This window comes from Papaver somniferum, chromosome 1, assembly GCF_003573695.1.
Source record: "Papaver somniferum cultivar HN1 chromosome 1, ASM357369v1, whole genome shotgun sequence".
In the NCBI taxonomy this organism is placed as follows: domain Eukaryota; kingdom Viridiplantae; phylum Streptophyta; class Magnoliopsida; order Ranunculales; family Papaveraceae; genus Papaver; species Papaver somniferum.
The window spans coordinates 248,062,146-248,083,290 of record NC_039358.1 but is presented as its reverse complement, the minus strand read 5'-3'; the positions used below and the strand labels follow the sequence as shown (position 1 = coordinate 248,083,290).

General features: G+C 36.5%; 2 protein-coding genes across 3 annotated transcripts; both read left to right on the top strand.

Annotated features, from left to right (window-relative positions):
* The first annotated feature begins 662 nt into the window (after positions 1-662).
* On the top strand, positions 663-5,610 carry LOC113324416 (F-box/kelch-repeat protein At1g57790-like). Of its 2 annotated transcripts, none has more exons than XM_026572735.1 (4): positions 663-1,092; positions 2,335-3,168; positions 3,345-3,469; positions 4,271-5,610. In XM_026572735.1, the coding sequence occupies exons 2-4, from the start codon at positions 3,007-3,009 to the stop codon at positions 5,499-5,501; spliced, it is 1,518 nt and encodes a 505-aa protein (XP_026428520.1). In that variant the 5' UTR covers positions 663-1,092; positions 2,335-3,006; the 3' UTR covers positions 5,502-5,610. The 2 variants fall into 2 exon arrangements, with proteins under 2 accessions (XP_026428520.1, XP_026428522.1); XM_026572737.1 differs by having other exon boundaries at positions 2,285-3,168.
* Positions 5,611-10,577: 4,967 nt separating this feature from the next.
* On the top strand, positions 10,578-16,154 carry LOC113324406. Its single transcript, XM_026572726.1, has 8 exons — positions 10,578-10,949; positions 11,118-11,264; positions 12,115-12,263; positions 12,350-12,418; positions 13,217-13,661; positions 13,873-13,982; positions 14,070-14,138; positions 14,219-16,154. The coding sequence occupies exons 1-8, from the start codon at positions 10,773-10,775 to the stop codon at positions 16,077-16,079; spliced, it is 3,027 nt and encodes a 1,008-aa protein (XP_026428511.1). The 5' UTR covers positions 10,578-10,772; the 3' UTR covers positions 16,080-16,154.
* The last annotated feature ends 4,991 nt before the right edge of the window (positions 16,155-21,145 follow it).

The following is a 21,145-nucleotide window of genomic DNA, read 5'->3' as shown; positions in this document are numbered from 1 at the left end:
GTTTAATGTTAGGTTAATTAGCGCAGGGTACTAAAATAACTTCATTCTGTTTTGACCTCCCTTAGTAAGGGCTCATGTCCATTTGAATTTGGGTATACTACCCATTCTTGCCAGGTTTAATAAGTAATATTTAAAAAAAATAAAAATAAAAAATAGTTATCTCCACCCACGTTCTCTATGACGTTCGTAGATAATTATTTACATGTTGTACCACGAATTCAAATATAAAGCGATACCTGATTCAAATATTCTCTAGCAGATGGCTACATATGCCGAGCCACCTTTGGAGTCGGGTACTCAGGTGTATATGCTACCAATTCAGATACAAAAAAACCTGGACGAGTCAAACGTACGAGCCTAAAATGAAAAAACAAATCACCTAGCATCTGGTTTGCACATAGTCGGATACGAACTACGAGCCAGATCCAATGCGTGGGCCCCACAACAGTCACAAGGTCTACTTTTTTACGTTACCCAAGTGTCCTCCTATGTTTCGCTGTCGTATTGGCACGTCAACATGGTCTTACACCTAAACAGAGAAAGAAAGCCCTTCACGTGTTCCACAGAAACCAGATTTACTGCGTGCCGTACCCACCAGAATATCTACTCAGTTATTTTAGTCGAATTAATTTATTTTTAATGTTAATGTTAAATTTATATTTTTACTTTCGAGATCAAATCTAAATGATTTTGGAACAAACAAACGAAACAGCCAGGACTCTGATTTCTCATTTTTTTATCCTCATCTTTTTTCTTCTGAACCAGGCAATTTTTTTATGATAATTAAAGCAGATGAGTTTGTTTAGTATTTTCTTGCAATTTTATCAGAAGAAGGTAAAGGAGATGAATTTGATTATGATAATCGGTTTAATGAATTAACTCCTGATTCAGTTCTTAAATCAAATCTACCATTGAAATTCTGGTTCAACTGCTAGTGCCAGTGGGTGGTTGGGGAATGTATTGCAGAATCCCTTTAATTCAGTAGTGCAGCAACCTGATTTTGGGAGAGAGAAGATAATTCAAGCTCCTCAAACCAATATCGCCAGCAGACTTGTTGTTCACTTGGAATCATCATAAAGGCATTCCTCAAAGGTCTCCTCTTTACTGATATATTATGTTTGGTATTTTCGCTGTATTTATTTTGTAGATTAGTATTACTCGAATTTTCGATGTTTGGAATCATCATATTCTCGGTTTCAATTCTTTGGATATATAATTTTCAAGGGAAAATTTAACAATGGGGTCTGTTTTAATTTCATTTTCCAATTAGTAATTTTGTTGGTTTCAGTTGAGAGCTAAAATTTGATCAATTTGGGTACTTTATCAGAATAATCTTAAAAAGTGTGTGATTTCATTCATAATCAACATCACCAGAAATCTAATGAGTAAAGGGTAATTTTATGGATTTCATTTTTCTTAGATTTGAATATTGGTATCTATTCACACAAGATTACGTGATAAGATGTTAGTCAATCCTAATCCATAACAACAGAACACAGGATACAATACTCAGTTCAGTTAGAACTGATCTAGTCTTCCAGTAATAGTTGCGATATGTTCTCTTTGGTAGCATTGAGGACTGTACCTGAACTTGTTACATTTTACAAATAATGATAATGAATTAACCTCTTTTTCATCTTCTTCTTTGTTTCTGTATTCATCATCATGGTGTAATTTGAGATCAAGACCATCAGTTAAATCGTTCAAGCCTGTTAACCTATCTATCATAAAGAGTAGAAGATTTGTGATTCCTTTGATTTTTATTTTCCAGTCTGTGTGAACATCTACTGATGAGGAATCAATCACTTTAAGTGATATTCAAAGGCCGGTTTTTGACAGACACCTAAATCAGAAAGACTAATTATTTTTACTGCAGATGATTATTTCCTCAATCAAATTGAATCTTAATTTCTAGACTTGGATTTAGAGCTAAATTAGACTTTCTGTTTGGGAGAAAAGAAAACAAGTCCAGAAAGTTTCTAAAGTGGTTGGGTGGACATAACCGTGTGTCATGCATGCGGAACTGTGTTGTGTCAGTCAAATGTAAACATCCTGACCTTTTCAAAAATCTTCTTCTTTCCTAAATTGCGGAGGTCGTGTCAATTAATTAATTGATTCATTAATGACGTTTTAATTATGAACGGACTCGGTGGGTGGATCTTAAGGATTTCCTTTGTGAATCGGTTTCCTTTATTCTTGTTGATCGGGATTTAGAAGTTCAGGAATTAATTAATTCTTCTCTTATATATACTTCTGGTTCTTCTCTTGTTCTGCATCAACACAGGAGATTTATTCTAGGGTTTGTTTCATCTTTCTTCTCGTCTTCCCTTTCAGCCGCAATGCAGAAATCAGATCATCAGGTAAGAGGTGACCGGAAACTACCACCATCACCAATGGTAGCACCTTGGCTTGTTTTCCCACATGGGAAAGATGGTAAATTTCTTAGTTTCTATAACATATGCCATGATGATCAGTTGAACAAGAGATCATCAAAAAAGTTTATACCAGAATTAAGTAAGAGAGATTTTTGGCAGAAAAATTGTCATCAGGGATGGTTAATTGTTATTTGTCATGATGATACTACTGATCCTAATTATGGAGATTGTTATCTTTGGAACCCTCAAACACTAGATAATATTCCGTTACCTTCTTTATTGCGATATTATAAAACAGAGGATAAGTGTTGCCTCAAAGATTGTATTTTGACGTCACCCCCTCAGATCAACACCAGCATCAGCAACAGTAGCAATAGCAGCAGCAGTAGTAGCGATGGCGATAATTGTGATACAGATTCCATGGTTTATTTACTTTTTGATGGAGGTCACAGTAATGTTAGTTTTACTTGTGTTCTTCTATTTTGTCACCCCGGTGAAAAAGAATGGAGAAGGCATGAGCTTGATGCAATGCATGATCCAAAAACGATGCTGTACCTCAAAAATAAGTTATATATAATGTGCTCCAACCCTGTCTACTATGAAGTAGAAGTGCGAGGTGGAACTGATATGGATGACGAAGAAATCCTCGCAGTGGGAGATGAAGTTGTTATTAGCACAGACAAGATTGCTGCAAATGAATCAACTGGTGGAGGTTTGTTTCGAGCTTATGGCGAGTATTTTATTCAGTCTTTTGGGGAGGTCTTCTGTATTCGGAAATGGAGCATCCCTAGAGGTATATATTCCAACTGTATATGCGAAATTGAAATATGGAAATTGGATTTTGCTTTGATTGCTTGGGAGACTGTTAAAAGCTTAGATGCCCACGTCTTGTTTATAAGCTATCATACACAACTCTCTTGCTTGGCCTCAGATTTAAGACTTCTTAAAGGTTGTATGTATTATACACAGGATGAAGAAATGAGCCTGTACAAATATGACTTGGAAGAACTAAGTCTTTTCCTTTCTGTGCCATGTCCTGATCTACCAACGCCGTGGTTCCAACCTGAATGGCTGATGATTACTCCACCTCCAAGGTATCATTCTTTCTGTCGTTGAAGACATCATGCTTTCTGCCTTATTATTTATGCTTGCTTTTGCCCAAATATCTATCTATTCTTTGTGTAGTTTGTAGTTAATGCACAAGCCATACCCCGCCACCACCATTACCTCCTCCATTTTCATTCCCTTCCTACTTACCCTATTAATTTATACTTCTATTATTATTACCTGAGCTCTTCCATCTCGACTATCATCTATGGGATTTGGATGTTTTTGTTTTTCATCACTCTTCTTATTGTTATTGTTTTTGTTCTTCCCTCTGCTCTGTTTTTCTTCTTTTGTTGATGATTCTAATGGTTGAGGCCAGGCCGCCAGAGTTTCTTACGATTAGCGTTTTGGTCAATTTGTCTGAATTAACATCTCCTGTTACTTACTTTGAGTTGTTGTGGATCACTTGGTGTCTGATAAACATCTGTTTTTCAAGAAAAAAAACATAGTGTATGTATCAGTTTTATGATATTGCAGAAAACAGATTACAGTTAATGATTATACATCAATGCTTTGAAGAACTTTCTTGACTGTGTTTTTGAAACCTTCACAATGAATGGATACTTCCAAGACCCATGTCTACAAGAGAATGATACAAAAAAAATGCAGAGCCTACTTTATATGTAGGTGGTCAGTTTGTCCCAACTAGCCAAATTTTAGTGTAAAAATGTTGACCAGACTTAGCTATAAGCCTGTAATCTCTGCATCATGTGTTCCTGTTTATCCTATGTAATAGTGATTTAATAGATGTCGCTAACTTTATAATGTTCTGGTTCTTTAATTTGTAGGGTTAATGATAAAAGGAAAACAGCCGATTGTATTTTGGGAAAAGTTGACCACATGGATAGAATTTTGAAGGTAACTGAGAACATAGCTCCTGTATCTAGGGATGATGAGAAAGATGATATTGAAGATACAAGTCCAGGGATTCTTGCTAGCGATGATTTTGTATGGTCAGTGTCAAACCATCTTCATACAGTGGATTACATTCATTTACGTGCAGTGAGTCAAAGATACCGCTCTATATTGAATCTGAAAAGATCCTCTTCTGAAAGAACTATCCGGATCGCAGATTTGTCCCCATGGCTGGTTTCTTCCAAGTATGATTCAACCGTCTTCAATTTCGTAAACCCATTGCATAATAATGAGAAATACCTTGTGAGTATCCCTGAGATGTTTAGAGGTTTTAGAATCTCCTTTTCGAAAGGTGGGTGGTTCCTCTTGTCAAAACGTCTGGAATTGTTCTTGCACAATCCCTTTACGAGATTTAGTATCAAGCTTCCAGACTTGCCAGATGATAATGGTCTTGGATACTCAGGTATATCATTCTCATCCTTGCCGACTTCTTCAGATTGCATGGTTTTTGCCTTCAACAAAAAAATGAATGAGAATGTATCAAACTGCTTCATTAAACGGGGAGAAGAACATTGGAGGTGTGGTTATTTTGATGGTACTTATTTAGCTCCCAATAAGAAACTTATAGAGTTTGAGACTGGTGCGAACAATCCAGTTTTCTACAACGGGGCATTTTATTGCTTAGACTTGAATGGAACTTTAGGAGTATCTAAACAAGAGAATGGAGTTATTAGTTGGGAAGTTTTAGCCACGTTACCCCAGCCTAATTGTGGGTTTATCTATGAGAGTTACTTGGTAGAGTGTGAAGGAAAACTTATGTGTGTTTTATTAGGCCATTTGGGGAAATGGGTTCGTATTTTTAGATTAAATGAGATGGTTTGGGTTGAAGTTACGAATTTGGGGCGACATATGTTGTGTGTTAGCAATACTTCTTGCATCTCCGCAGTTGCTCCCACAAGTGAAATGGAGAACAAAATCTACTTTTCAAGGTTGCATGAAGAAGGGATTCTGTTCTATTCTCTTGATACAGGTATGTACCACAGTATTGGAAGTAAACATTCTGCTAGAGATTATCGTGAATCAAAGGAGATGTTACGCTGCAGTTGGATTGAACCTAATTGGTCGGAGAGCTCGGATCAATCTCTTGACTGGGTTAGCATTTAGATATCTTATAAGGTTTTGTGTTATTGCTGGTTTTATTTACTTTTTTAAGGAACAGTTGAAATTATATTATTAGTTCACAGAACATTTCAAGATATTTCTTGTTGATAAAGAGTAAAAAGTCGCAAATCCAATTGCCTATCCAACACACTTCCCAGTTCAGAATAAGGTACCTAAAGTAAAAAATCTGATTCTGAAACCCATTGAAACGGGACAGGACTATACAGTACAGTCGTCCAATTCAAATTCAAACCCGAGCTCAGTATGTGAATTTCTGAGCTTCCCGAACTATTTGGATTTTTGGAGTCACCAAATAGAATCCGGCGTATTAATTCGGACATTAATCAACTAGCTACACTACATGAAAATGTATTAATTCGGACATTAATCTACTAGCTGCACTACATGAAAACGTAGTAGACTCTTCGATGGCAAATTGCAATTCAGTTCCTGGCGCCTTAACATTAGCAATGACAGACATGTTCCACTCTTACCTTGACTAAAGCAGGAGAGTCGTGAATGAATTGATCGATTAGAGAAGTTTAATTCTCTTTTGCAGTTTCACTAATGAGTTGAAAATCCCCTTCGTTGAGATCTTCGCTCTCTTTAGCTCCACGTTCTCGACTGATGATTGTTCTAAGTTGCGTTTTGAAGAGATAGACCGGACATTCGTAAATTGCTGCAATTCCTCTTTAATAGCCTTTATTCTTGCATCAAAGGTAGCATTGAAAGTATGACATAAACTCTTTCGAATGTATAGAACGAAGCTTAGGACATAAAAGCTTTCTCTCCCTTTGTTACCTTTCACCCCGAATAAGCAAGAAAAGTTGTGAGTTGAACCTCTTATGCCTTACGTGGTAAGATTTTGTTTGTACAGTAAAAGATTTTTACCCGAAACAACAATCTGATGATAGTTTAGTTGTTGATCGAAACGCACAACCTTATTTTCTCACGAACAGTATAGGGGGTATATTACGTGGTAAGATTTTTGTTTCTACAGTAAAATATTTTCACCTCAGACACGAATCTGATGATAATTTTGTTGTTGATCGAACAACAACCTTCTTACGAAAAACCCTCTTCTGCTTAAGTTAGCTAAATTTTTTTACAGGGGATTATGCATAGAAGAATGCATGTTGCGAATCCATGTATTTATATGTTTCAAACTAGGGTTATAACCTAATTTCGAGACAATAACAATTACGCAAACTTCCCCTCCTAATCACATGGAATATTTCAGAATAACTTCTGTGTTACTTAGGCAACAAGCTCTCTATATACTTCCAGAATGTACTTCTAGGCTTATGGAACTAATCAAGCAGATGGGAGTAAATGGCCAAGCCCAAGAAAAAGGGTATGGATGGCTAAGCTCAAAGTGTATATCATACGTGTTCAAGCACTTAAGAAATATTTTTGGTGAATAACTTCCACACTTAACTTGTGGAGTTCATAGTCTTATTTATAGTCTGATGATTACAAAATGGTTGTTACATATTTAACTGATTCAAAATACTAACAAAAACTGAACGTAAAATTAACCCGAAGACTCTACCCATTTACTCGCTCTGCTGACTGACTTAGTTGAGAGTCTTTAGGAATGATAACTATGTTATCCTTAACACCTCCCCCAAGTTGTACTTGAGCTGACGAATGTGCAGCTTGCAACAAATTATTTGAAATCTTGGTGCAGAGAGCCCCTTGGTAAATATGTCAACCAACAGATCTCTTGAGCTGATGAACCTAATCTGCAGCTGTTTATTTGCAACTCCTTCCCTAACAAAATGGTAGTTTATCTCAATGTTCTTTGTTTTTGCATGGAAAACTGGATTCGCAGTGAGATATATTGCACCCAGATTATCACACCACAAGATGGGTGTGGATGTAAGAACTCCTAACTCCTTTAACAAAGACTGAATCCAGATAATCTCCAAAGTTGCAATGGTCACCCCTCTATATTCTGCTTCCGTACTTGATTTCAAAACCGTTTTCTGTTTTCTTGCTCTCCAAGATATCAAATTATCTCCACTAGTTGAATGACGATCATCCAAACCTCCAGCCCAGTCAGCATCAGAGTAAGCTTGGAGAGAAAAATCTTGGGATTTTTTCAGATGCAAACCATAGTCAACAGTACTCTTGAGATACGTTGAAATTCATTTGACAAGCTCCAAATGTTCGACGTATGGATCATGCATGTACTAGCAAACCTTATTTACTGCCACTGAGATATCAGGCCTTGTCAGATGCAAGTACTGAAGTGATCCTACCACACTATGATATAAATTTGCATCTTTAAACTTTTCAGTGCCTTTTTTGTATATCTTCACACAGGAGCCAACGGAGTACAAACTGGTTTCACATCGTCCAGTTTAGTGCGCTTTTAGAGACCCGTAACATATTTCTTATGAGTAACAACCATCTCATTTCCCTACCTGAGAACTTCGATTCCTAAGAAGAAAGATAAATCTCCCATGTCTTTCAAAGCAAAAGCATCCCCAAGATCTGCAATAAGTTGTTATATCTGAGATGGCTGCGATCCTATGATAATAATATCATCAATATATACGAGTACATAAGTGATGGACTCTGCAGTCTGCAAGACAAACAAAGATCTATCTGCTGTTGACCCCTTGAAACCAAGCTTGTGCAACGAGCTTGGAATACCAGGCCCGTGGCGCCTTCTTAAGACTATACAATGCTTTATGTAATTTGCATACATGGTTTGGATACTTAGGGTCAATATAACCAGCTGGCTGTTGCATAGAGACGTCCTTTTCTAACTGGCCATGCAAAAACGCATTATCAACATCAAGTTGTTTAATGTTCCGTTGGTTCATCACTTCAATTGATAACACAAGCCGAATTGTGCAAGGTTTTATAACAAGTCTAAGGGTCTCGTCATAGTCAATACCTTCTTGTTGATTATAGCCTTTTGCCACTAATTGTGCCTTATATCTTTCAATACTGCCATCATGATTCCGTTTTACTCGGTAAACCCATTCTTTTTTCACACTTAACTAACGAGAATGTACCATTGCGAATAAGGACATTAATTTGAAAATCCATTGATATCCTCCATTTTGGATTTTTTGTTTAGCAAGTAGGTTCCATGAAGTCTTCATCAGGTAGAGGATGTTTAGAGGCAGTTTAACATAACTTTTGAATCGGTTTTGTGATGCCAAATTTATCTCTTGTCACCATTGAATGAGTCACAGTGTCATTCTGGACTGCTAGAAAGGAATACTTCATGTATTTATAGACAAGGAAGTATGGATACCAAGGAATTTCCAAAACCGAGAATATTCTCAAGATATTCATAAAAGCACAAATTCGGTTTTCATAATTCCTGGAAATGCTCTGTCCAAAAATAACGATCAAAATCTCTCGGAAAATCTAATTAGTAAATGCACATTACTAATTCTGTAATTTCTCTACAAAATGAAATTGATAACCTTAGTTAAAAGATTATTAACTTACTTATGTTTCGATCCCGGGATTCTCTTCCCTTATCCGTTAAGGATTATCTTTGAACATAAAGAAATAAACATTCACAACACGTGTTCAAAATTTGTCGACATTTGTACTTTGTAAGTTCTCTTTCACACTTAAAACCTTGAAAGCGATTTGCCACACTTCCAAACAAATTTAGAATTGGTTCATCTGACTTTCAAGAACTATGTGATTGATCAAACAACATTCAATCACAATCATGGGTTTACGGTTCTACCAAAACAAGTTTCAGTTTTACCTCTATGTGAGTACTAAGCATAGTCACACTAGCTTTACAAAAATTCGGTTGACTAGGTACCAGGATCGATTCCCCACATATATATGGTATCTAACTTATATGTGTTGCACATGTCCATAGGATCGGTTCCTCTTACTGCTATAAACCTTGTTGCACCACATACAAGGATCAGTTCCCCTTGATGTACTGCACCTCTTACAAGGATCGGTTCCCTTTCCCTTACAAGGATCGGTTCCCTTTCCCATACAAGGATCGATTCCCTTTCCCTTACTAGGTCAGACATACAAAATTCGATCATACCACATGTGATTACTTAAGATCGGTTTTACTAATAAAAGTTAAACCAATACATAAGTCAGGCCTTTGTGAACAATTCTACCAAGAACACAACAAGTTGTGAGCAATTATACTCTATCACACATATTGGTTGTTCATAAGATATGCAATGAATAACAAAACCAATAACACTTGGCAATTTCCTTTTCGGTCCACAAACAAGTTTATGATCTTACTTCCTTATAACACATGTAAACATTTTTCCCTAGGATGAAATCCTCACCTCATACCCATACATAATCACAATAGCATTCAAATGATTATGGCGATGTCTTATCTACAAAATTTAATGGTTAAGCAATAAACCTCGTATTCTATCCCTTAAAACTATGTCTCTATAGAGTTCATATATGCTCCACAATTATGTTTTCAATATGCACGACTTGAAAGATACATTAGGGAATGAAACAGTTCAAGTCAAATATCACTAACATCAAGAGGAAGGATGATTGTTGTCGTTGTAGCTCCTTGCTTCTTCACATCTTCAAGAAGAAATTAAATTTTAAAATCATGGATTTAGAATTTTAAGAGACATCTAGATATTTTCTAATGAATACAGGCATGCCAAGATTTTCGCTAAAATAAATAATATCTAAAGAGTTTGGATGAGGATTTATTTTAACAATAACTGGATCTAAAATATTGACCGCTGTAAATTTCCTTTTATATATTAATCTTTATATCAGTAGCTAATGATTAATAATAATGGATAATTTTTATTTTTGAAAAATTATGTGAGTGATCTAAGATTCAAAACTCGTGTATACCAAATTCTTTGCCGATCTAATGCTTCCATGAATGCTCTGAAACCCGGACGAGTTGTACCCGGCTTTAGGCGACTAGGCAAAATTGGCAGCGCGGAACAAGTGATACTTCATACGGGTCTCCTCCATGAGGCATTTAGCAAACCCGGCCCGAATAATATCCGTTTTAATAAACGGCTATATTAATGTTTCAAAAAAAAAAAGAAAAAACAACGTCTGGATTTTCACTTTTCCCCCTTTTGTTCTTCACCATTTTTTTTTTCAATCTGAATTCTGAGGAAAGCAAGAATCTTTTACAGATCAAATAATTGTTAATTACCGTTTAAAAAACAAAGGGTTTCTGTTAGAATTAGAGAATTTGACTCCAATTGTCTCTATTGATCTCTGTTTTGAAAGTACTACAATTAGGGTTTCTGAATTCATCAAATTATGAAGATAATTCAAGGTTTTACTCCTGTAACACCCCGAACAGTAAAATCATCTCCATTTCCACCATTAAAACCTTCTCCTTTATCATCAGAAAAGAAGATGACCATCCCTTCTTCAGCCGATTATTTTCAATCTCCAAGTAATGAAGTTGATTCTCCGTATGTTAAAAACGATCTGGTAATTCTCCGTTTCATTCGTTAATTTTTTGTGGGTTTTGTTCGATTAGTGATTTTAGCCCTTTCTTATGAAGATTTTGTTAGGGTTTTGTTATTTATTCAGTTAGGCATTTCAACGAACAGTTTTGGATTTGATAAACCCCTCTTTCTATTGGTGATTTGGTTACAGATGATCAAAAAGGATGCAAGCAAGCTTGTTACAGTGAAGAAGCATAATCGCTTCGATGTATCTATTGAAGCAATTAAGTGTTTTCGTAGTCTTTGCTCTCAGGAAACGCAAGAATCTCTTGATAATGTGCTCATTGATCTTTACAAGGTATATTATCTTAATTGTCTCGTTTTTAGCATTTGGTTGTATTTTTCCACACAAAATGCATGTGAGAATCCTCCCCAATAGGTAAATCTAGGCCATATTTCGATAATAGAGAGGGGGAAATTGGGTACTTGAAAATCTTATTAGAGTGGTATACTGTGTCTATGCATTGATATAGACAAGTTCTCAGAGATTTGGTCATTTCTGGACTTACAAGTTCCTCACAGTAAATTAGCTTCATAGAAGAATGTTCTGTACTTAATCATTCATTAACAAACAACTCGCAATTAGTTCAAAATGGAAGAGCTATGGTTGGTCTTTTGTTCAAATACCTAGTGTGTTTTTTGAAAAAGTACCCGACCCCCCAAAACTTGACTGATCATCATATCATATGAGTGAAATGAGGCTTGCCATAATGGTTCACAATTGTTCATGCATATCTCAGAATTTGGCAACTCAACCTTTTCACTTCCTTGCATGTGATTGTGGCCCAATTTGTGAATCAAGTGTTCGGGGCCTTTAAGTTTCTTATAGACTTTTTGAATGTCTTTCTTGTCTTTTTTACTTCTATCTCTAGAGTCGTTTTGTTGTTAAAAGCCTTTCTGTTTTCCTAACGTATATAAATAGCTCAAATTGGAGATACCTACTTCTACTTTAACGAACAAAACCGTATAAATTTGACCTGCTAAGCAACTTTCATATTTGGCCAACCTTAAACCATTTATAAATTACCTGACTGTCGTATTGAGAATTGATATCTCTCAACTAGCATTCAGTACTGAATTTTATCAAGATTTATATTATGCTTAAGTACTGCTTGCATTTATGACATTGGATCTTTATGCAACAATAGAGAGCTGGTAGATTAAACGAACATATTGAACTTCTTCAACATAAACTTCAGCTCGTTGAAGATGGTGTAACATATGGTGGGCAACGAACTAAGACAGCAAGAGCTCAGGGGAACAAGTACTATTGCTACATTGAGCAGGAGAAATCAAGGTAAATAAATGTTACAATCTTCTCTTTTATGTATGAAATGTGAATTTCTTGGGTTCATTCACTTATCGCGATCTTTTTGTAAGCAGATTATTAGGGAACTTAGGATGGGCTTACATGCAACAGGAGAACTACGAGCTTGCTGAAGAATCTTATAGGTATGTTAACTATAGTTCAGACAGCTTCTGAAATAGTTTAGCTGCCTCAGTTTTGAATGTTTTGAGCATGATAATTCAGTGCCACTGTTTTTTGCAGACAACTTCTGATGTCCAGAAGTTTTTTCAGCTTTTTATTTCTTGCCCACTTTTGTCATCTAATTCTGACATCCAACATTGTTTTCTCTTAGCCCTAAAACTTAAAATCTTAATTTTTTCTTTCTCTAGTGACAGCCTTGATTATTCCGACTTTCTGTGTGTCTGATATTTTTGCCTATTAGCGTGGTTTGGTTCCAAAAACTTGGCATCAAAGTTGGTGTGTTAAGGTTTACTTGTAGCGGTGTTTTTCCCAATACATTAGCGTAGTACTCTTAAGAAAAGAAAATAAAAGATCAGTTTCACAAATCTTTGCGAAAAAAAGGTCCTTTTCTTGTGAGTTGTGATGCTTTTTCCTGTGACTTGAGCATGAAAATTACATAAAATAGGTGAAGTGGAGCACATAAAAGCACAATTAGCAAGCATAAAATATAAATCATTCAAGAAATCCTGGTAATGACAGAGACTATTTTTCTAACATTGAAAATACTAGTGGAAGTGTTAAACTTAGTGTGAGTATAGTTGAAAGAGACTTTCTGCAGGGAAAATTGTGCAAATGTTTGTAATTCCAACATGAATGTTGGTGGATTTCCAAATCCCACCTTTGTTTGTTTCACTGGTGCAGTTTTATGGGTATGTTAACTGAGTCAAAACTCCTATTAGTTGATAAGCTAAACTTAGCATGTTCTATGTTTGTGAATCCAGGAAAGCTTTATCTATTGAGCTAGACAAGAACAAACAATGCAATCTTGCCATCTGTTTGATGCACAAAGGGATAGTTACGGAAGCGAAGTCTCTACTGGAAACAGTAAAACCTTCAGCAGCTGAGCTTGAATTAGCTGATTCCTATATTAAATCATTTGACCGTGCTACCGAGATGCTTTCTGAGATTGATTCAGGTCCAGCTCTGAAACCACTTGAGCAGAAGAAAGAACCCTTAGAGAAGCAGTACTCGTACTCAAATACTTATTCAGCGCCGTTAAGAAAAGATAGGAGGCTTCAAGTTTTTAAGGAAATCACTCTCCAGGAGGCTTCAATGAAGCAACTGAATGGTGCTGATGAGGCGATTGAAGCCTTTAAATCCTTTCGCAGTCTGTGCTCTCTGCAAACTCAGGAATCGCTTGACAATGTGCTCATTGATCTTTACAAGGTATATCATCTCAATTCTCTCATTTTGTATTTTCTTTTTTTCTTGCCCTCAAATTTCTTGAATGGAACGATGAATCGCTTTCTATACCTTTACATGGAAACTCCACAAAAAATAGATTATAAAAAGTCTTGTCTGTACATATTGATTTGCTCAAATGCGTGTGAAAATTTGCCCCCATTTGTGACATTTGATCTTACTGTAATAACAACAGAAAGCTGGTAGAATGGGGGAACATATTGAACTCCTTCAACGTAAACTACAGATCCTTGAAGATGGTGGTAACAAGTCCCATTGCTGTTCCGCTGAGCATGAGAAATCAAGGTAAATTCTACAGAATCTCTTTTTGGTGTTTTTTTCTGAATGTAGATTTACTGTGTATTTTCACTTATCACGAGCTTCTGTGTGCAGGATACTAGGAAACCTGGGATGGGCTTATATGCAACAGAAGGAATACAAAGTTGCTGATGAATTCTATGGGTACGTATGTCAACTGTAGTTCCTCAGCATATCTTATTTTATCGATAAGCTAAAATATTACATGTCTTTACTCAATCCAGGAAATCGTTATCTGTTGAACCAGATGAGAAGAGTAATCAATGCAGTCTTGGCATCTGCTTCAGTCAGAAAGAAAGAATTTGGCACGCCAAGTGTCTACTTCAAAACCACGTGGTTGGTGGAAGAGGTTTGGTGCATTCAAATTTACGAGTTTCTTCTTTCACTACTAAAGTTCAGCAACAAAACCATGGGTTCGGAGGAAAATGGAGAGTTGATGATTCACATTCCCGGGGTTCAGCCATTAATGGGTCAGATTCTAGTATTGGAAACTTGGAACCTTTCAGTTCATTTAAGAGTGGGAAAAGTTGGGCAGATATGGTTGAGAAAGATGAGGAGGAGTGCTCAAGTATATTTTCTTCTGAAAATATGGTTGAATCTGTCAGTGAGTGTAGTAGCAGCGAAGATTCGAGTTACATGTCTCAAGAGACTGATATTAGACTAGTGCTTGAAAAATGGTACAAAAAGAACGAAGCTATTCACAGTAGTGATGATCTGAATGATGCAGAGGATAATCTACAACTAAGGTTTGAAGCAGTTGATATTAATGGAGAATTCAGAAAACCAGCAGCTCGACGTTCACTTTATTTTGATCCGCATCAGGAACAAGAACCCTTACCACAGCAGTACTTGTACTCGAATACAGATGAATGTGCAGGTAGCAATCGAAGTACTTGTTCAGATTCTGACAATGACAGTTCAGGTGTGCATTTTCCGTTTGACATGGATTGTTTTGGGGATGCTTCAAAACATGTGTTAGATACTGTGAAAAAGAGCATAGAAAGCGTGTATGTCAGTCAGCCTCCTGTCCATGAGAAACACAAGCGGGGAACAGTGGTAATTGTGTTTCTTGACGGCAGTAAACTATATGTGCTATCGGACAGCAGGTTAAGCTATGAATTCATTCATCCTGATACCAATGTAAAGGAATATAGAATCTGCTATCGTACTAAAGAAAAATGGGAAGGCTTGCGTCTGAAAGTAGAAGAAGTTGGTGAGAAAATCACAGCCTGCGAGGGATTCATTACAGCTTTGGCGGGAAACTACAAAATTGCACATCATGTTTGTGAAAATCTTAAGCAAATGTGGATCAATGAAGAAATCAATTCTGATCATGAATTTTTAGTCGAGAGATTGGGCGATCACTCCACTGATACTGATTTCGTGTTAGTTACTCCCACCAACGCTGGTGGTTTTCAGATTAGCTCTGTGACAGATGAGGGAGTATGCCCTATGGTTGGTAAGTTTTTATGTTTAGGCAGTGGGGGAAATTTAGCAGAAACACTTATACGGGAAAAATTAGATCTACTTGAAGGAAAAACCAGCTGTGAAACTGTGGAAATGCTCAAGGAGATTGCGTATGAAGTCTGCATACATGAATCAACCGTTGGGGGAGTACTGACAGTTGCAGCTTGTGAAGTTATCGAAAAAAGTGATAAAGATAAAAGACTGAAAACCGAGTTCTTTAGATTCCCTCCATTTAAAAGAGTGTGGTCTATCACAATCTTGGATGATGGCATATACGTTGCAAAGGATGATAGTTTCTTGTCGATTGACAAAAATGTTTTGGATACTGGAATCCTCGAAAACATTGAGGAGGGGGACTTGAGTGATTATCTTTTTAGGCCAGACTTGGTTAAAGTTCGGATATTTCTGGATGCAACAGATCCAGAGTTTTATCATGCGTCAAACTATTTCGAAAGAACAGACTTCATGGATTTTGAAGACTTGGTTTTGAGCTACAACCAAGCTAAACATAAATTCAAGATAGTACTAGAATCTGCAGAAAAGGAAATTCAAGAACTTTACAAGTCAATGGTTATTGGTAAAACAAGAATGTTACAGTTTTCGTTATCTGTTGATTGATTCCAGCATTTGAACTTGTGTACAGATTTATTGGTGCAATAAAACGTTGTTATATGAATTCTATTTTTGATTCAATTGGGCATTTTACATTCTTACTGTAGTGTTTCGAAAAAGGTCTTGTTGGCCAGTCATGTGGAGTGCATCTGAAATTACAGAGTACATAGCATTTTTCTTTTGGCTTGGATATGGATTACAGAAGCTAAAACTACTCATGAAAGAAGCCTGATTAGCACTGTACCTGGTGAAAATATTACAAGTAGGAATAATTAGGGACTGTTGTCAGAATTAAGGCTAGGTTCCGAATTTCTGGTAATTAAAAACTCAGTGATGGCTGAATTAGATAAACAAAAACTCAGTCAGGGCTTGAGCAGCGTTTACACCAACAAAAATCAGCCGGAAACACCATGAAAACGTATACACCGAAATGAATAACATTTGATTACAATAAAACCTACATGTCTAGAGATAAACAAGTGCAAAACCTACCATTCCAAATAACAACACCATGGACAGGGCAGCTATGATAGATAAGCCTGCACCAGGATAATGACTCTGTTAAATCTCTGGGAATGAATTTTCCTGTGACCAGAAAAAGAAAGGAAAAATAGAAAAAATCAGATACCACCGAATACTACATTGCACACAAAAAATAAAAACAAGGACACACTACATCAATAAGTAAAATCGTAATACTGAACAAATAACATATTGTGCAAGCATAATCTGTACTGGTAGTGGCCTCGTGTAGATTATCCTCACATCATACTAAAACACTTATCCGACTAAGCTCTTTGAACCTTTATGCCTTTTCATACAACTTTTGTATATTTAGGCAGTTAAAACCAGATGTCATGCACACAGTTATTGGGGATTTGCAGAATTAAGACAGACGTATAAAGAGAAATCATTTAGACAATCATCAAGTACTGGGAACAGCTGCAGACGTCTAAGCTTTACCATTGTATTGTGTGGTTGAATTAACCTTGATAAAGGTTCTTAACATTGAATTTAGCTCCTATAAGAGTTAAAAGAGACCAACTAATCAATCAAATCCTACTCTTGACACACAATGCCAACTAGAATCCTATCTGACTTAATTAGTCAGCATTTCAGGATAATGAGGGCGAAAAACTAAAATAGGAGTACCAATTATTACATCTAAGCGACACAATATCTGGTTAAGTTTCATAACTTAGTTATGTTATGTTGAAACCCTACTTCCACTCCAAGGACTTAGAATACTAACGAAATTGTCATGTTTCGTGACCAAAATTGAAAAATAACAGTAATCAATGTCGAATATGTCCAAAATAACTGAAAAACATGACACTACCAGATCCAAAAGTAGCAACCCGACAGAAATACAATACCAACCAAATTATATGTCCTAAAAGATAAAATTAAAGCAAATATGAATCAAGAAGAAAGTGGAGGGGTCTAACCTGTACAAATCAACAGATTTGATCTTACTACTGGACAACATTTTGATAGACCCAAATAGGAACGATCAAAATGGTCTGCTGAAGTTAAGCCCTAGAAATGTGATCAGGCAAAACAAAAAAAATTTAAGAGAGTGAGGGACTACTGTAATAAAAAGGAACATGCATATGAAAGCTTAGGAAAAAAATGAAGTGTTCACTTTCTTTTTTTACTTGGAATCAAATATATCAGAGGAAAGAAAGTGTGCAGTCAAAATTAAGATTTTACAAGTTGAAAGGAATAACAAAGTCTAATTGCAACACTGAGGAGATCAGATGGATCCGAAATACAGGAATCAGGTGGAAAATCTTAACCCGTACAAGCAACAGCAAAGGCATACCATGTCGTAACAAGGTCTTGCTAGTTACTACTACTCTACAGATGAAATTGTAAATTCAAGTCATGCCAAAACTCTTCTATTAAGTCTCACCGGAAAAATACATAGGCACCTGAATTAGGCAATCAGCTGCACATAACTACATTTCATCTTTTTAGGAACAAAAACATGGTATTCAAATTTCATTTACCATCAATACGCATCAAAAATCAATTTGAGGAGGTAGTCTATTTAGATTAAACTAGAACTAGATCGAATTCACCTCAAAGATTATTTTACCTCCCAATACCGGCTCGGTTAACCTATGAATTTTCAATCAATCATTATTGAAAGCAAACACATTTTTGGGCAATATCATGTGTTTAGGTTAATAAATGTGAATCTAATTTATAAACTCAATGTTACAATAATTCAGACTCCACCACATAGAATGAAACCTGAGACTTAACACTACAAACCCAGATTGCTATCACCGTCTTAAAGCATCGAATAAGAACAAGGTAGAAAATACAAAAGAAACCAACCAGTACTGCTTAGAAGACCGAAATCAGAGCAAGTTTAGAGCTATTTCCATCGATTAGAGCAATACGATTCATTTCCTAGGTCTATTTCCTCCAATGTTACAATTTTACCGGAAAAAACAGTAGAAAGAAGAAAACATGAAAATGAGAAACCATTTCAGACATTACAGCAGACTGTGCAAACATTACAATCCTAAAAGTCTTACTTTTAACTAAAACAGACACGGGAAATTAACACAACACTGGGTATGTAAGATTGGACAAGGAAATGGTTCCTTCCTCGTACTTCAATTTCGTACTTTATTATCATCTAATTCCTAAATCAGTAACAGCACACATTAGTAACCGCGAAAACTATAATGTAAGGTATGAAATATGACTGATTCTTAAGCCAATGCTTTGGAAAGACTTATTAGGTGACGAACATGGTTCTTAAAAAAATTGACAAACTTAAACATAAACTTATTGATGAGGGTGATGCTAATAAACCTGAAAAATATTACACTGATCACCAAGCCAAATTAACATGATGGAAATAGTGTAACCTTACTTTCATTTGTGCGAACCTTTTGATTTGCAGTTACAATGGAATGGACACAACCACTCCTGAGCTCCCAAGTTCAATAAGTTCTCCAGAGTTTCTACCTTCCAAAATAAGTCCATCTAGAGAGGAAAAGTGAACCATATTTATTAGGAAACAGAATTCAATAGCCGTTAAGTTATTGAAAAAAAATAAAAAATTATACCCCACATAGCCACCATGATATGGATATGTTATCTAGTAGTATTACCTTCGAAACCTGTGTATAGTTTTCTTGACACGGGTGAATCACCGCATCCAGACAATGCCAGACGACACGGTCGAAGACAAAGGCATCCAAAAGTCGCCAGAAGTTGTGGCCAAAAGCCACGGAATTCAGACTAAGAAGCTAAGAAGCCTGATTAGCACGGGTGAAAATATTACAAGTAGGAAAAATAAGGCACTGTTGTTGGAATTCAGGCTAGGTTCCAAATTTCTGATAACTACTTTAAGTGATGGCTGAATTAGATGAAATAAAATCTCAGAGATATCATCTCACTTTCTGTTAGACCACAGTCAGGTCGTGAGCAGCGCTTACACCAATAGCAGCTTATGCAAAACTCAGCGTAAAACACGAGACTGAGCAAAGCTCTTCCTAACAAGAAGACAGACTACACACCCGCAGCCCGTCACAAATAAGGAAATCCAAAGAGATACCACTGAAGCCCAATTGAAACATGGCAATCTCATTAAGTATTGCAGTCAGAATTAAAATGATGAATCTGAACAATGAACACAGATTTTATAGGAAATATCGTACAACTATTAATATGAAAAGCCTAAAGGAAAAGATAACATAATACATTTATGAACGTTTTATACAAGAAATTCAACGGATTGATTTGCCGTTTCCTGAAAATGAAAGAGTGATAACTGATAAGTCCACAAAGTTGGGCACTCACATGGCATGAGGAATATGTAGAGAAACTTTGCACAAGCTTCAGGTAACATTTGTCTTGTTGAGAGACTGAACATGAAAGAGGCTTTCGGTAAAAGTGGTAATTAGAGACCTCTGGGAGTAACGGGTAAACGAGGAGACTCCATCCATTTCAATCTTCTTACAAGTCTTTTTCTTGCGATCATAAGAATACAAAGAGGTGAAGCTCACGGATTTTTTGCATCCCCGGCATTCAAATACTATCTTGTCATTACTTCCAGCAACTCCAAAACCACCAACCCGTTTATCACAATAAAAGGGTACTGTAATAGTCTCCGTGCTCCAATTACTTTTATTTCCTCGACAATTTTCCAGTTTTTTGCCTGCTCCGTCATCTAGCATCCATAACTTAACAACATAAGGCTCCACCCGGTATAATAGAGCCACATGTCCACCCAATACTAACATATCAATTGGCAGCCTATATTCTTCGTCACGAGGCTCGTCGAGGATGAAACTAGGAATTGGGATAAGTCGATATTTCTCAGTTCCAACATCAAATGCAACTATGACATCGGGATCATCACGATTAGTGGTCCCCCATCGGTCCCAATAATACTCTTTGTTACTCCAATATATGGTACCATCCGCATACACCTGCCGCCAAGTAATATAAGCCGGAGGGAGCACATCTTTAATTTTTATTTGGTTGTTTTCGTTAGGAACCGCATTGATCTTACGCCATTTTGTGTCATGACCCACTGTGAATGCCTCCCAACTTTCATAGTCAGGACGATCCAAGGAATTATGACGACGTTCATCGCGCTTAGCAATTAGTCTCCAAAAGCAGAATACTTTATGTTCTTTCTTCTCTGGATCGAACCCAAATCGATAAATTGGAGTAGACTGACTTGTTATCTTCATCATGCTTTTATCTGGCATTACCATAAGCTTGTGATTTTCTTCTGCGAGTAACGTTGATATGACCCACGGTGTTGCTTCTCGTGTACTTGCATTGTATACCTTAATAGCGTGTGTCTTCTGATCTACAAAACAAACCAAACCATTTACCGGTTCCAAGATTTCACTATAAGGGAACCATTTATCCTCGGTTATCCTAACCTTACAAACAAAGGCTTCCACTTGTTCTTCCTCACCACCAGTACTCCCTTTAACTATCTCTGCACATGAAATGGTTTGTTGTAATGTTTTGCTTTGTTCAAAGCCAGAAATTAGGCTAGCGTGGGGACGCCCTTTTCTGGCAATGGGTCG

Coding starts and splice junctions, on each gene's coding strand:
- LOC113324416 (XM_026572735.1), top strand. CDS start 3,007: ATGACGAAGAAATCCTCGCAGTGGGAGATGAAGTTGTTATTAGCACAG. Junction 3,169..3,344: donor GAAATGGAGCATCCCTAGAG/GTATATATTCCA, acceptor TATTATACACAG/GATGAAGAAATGAGCCTGTA. Junction 3,470..4,270: donor ATGATTACTCCACCTCCAAG/GTATCATTCTTT, acceptor TTTAATTTGTAG/GGTTAATGATAAAAGGAAAA.
- LOC113324406 (XM_026572726.1), top strand. CDS start 10,773: ATGAAGATAATTCAAGGTTTTACTCCTGTAACACCCCGAACAGTAAAA. Junction 12,419..13,216: donor CTTGCTGAAGAATCTTATAG/GTATGTTAACTA, acceptor TTGTGAATCCAG/GAAAGCTTTATCTATTGAGC. Junction 13,662..13,872: donor TGCTCATTGATCTTTACAAG/GTATATCATCTC, acceptor TAATAACAACAG/AAAGCTGGTAGAATGGGGGA.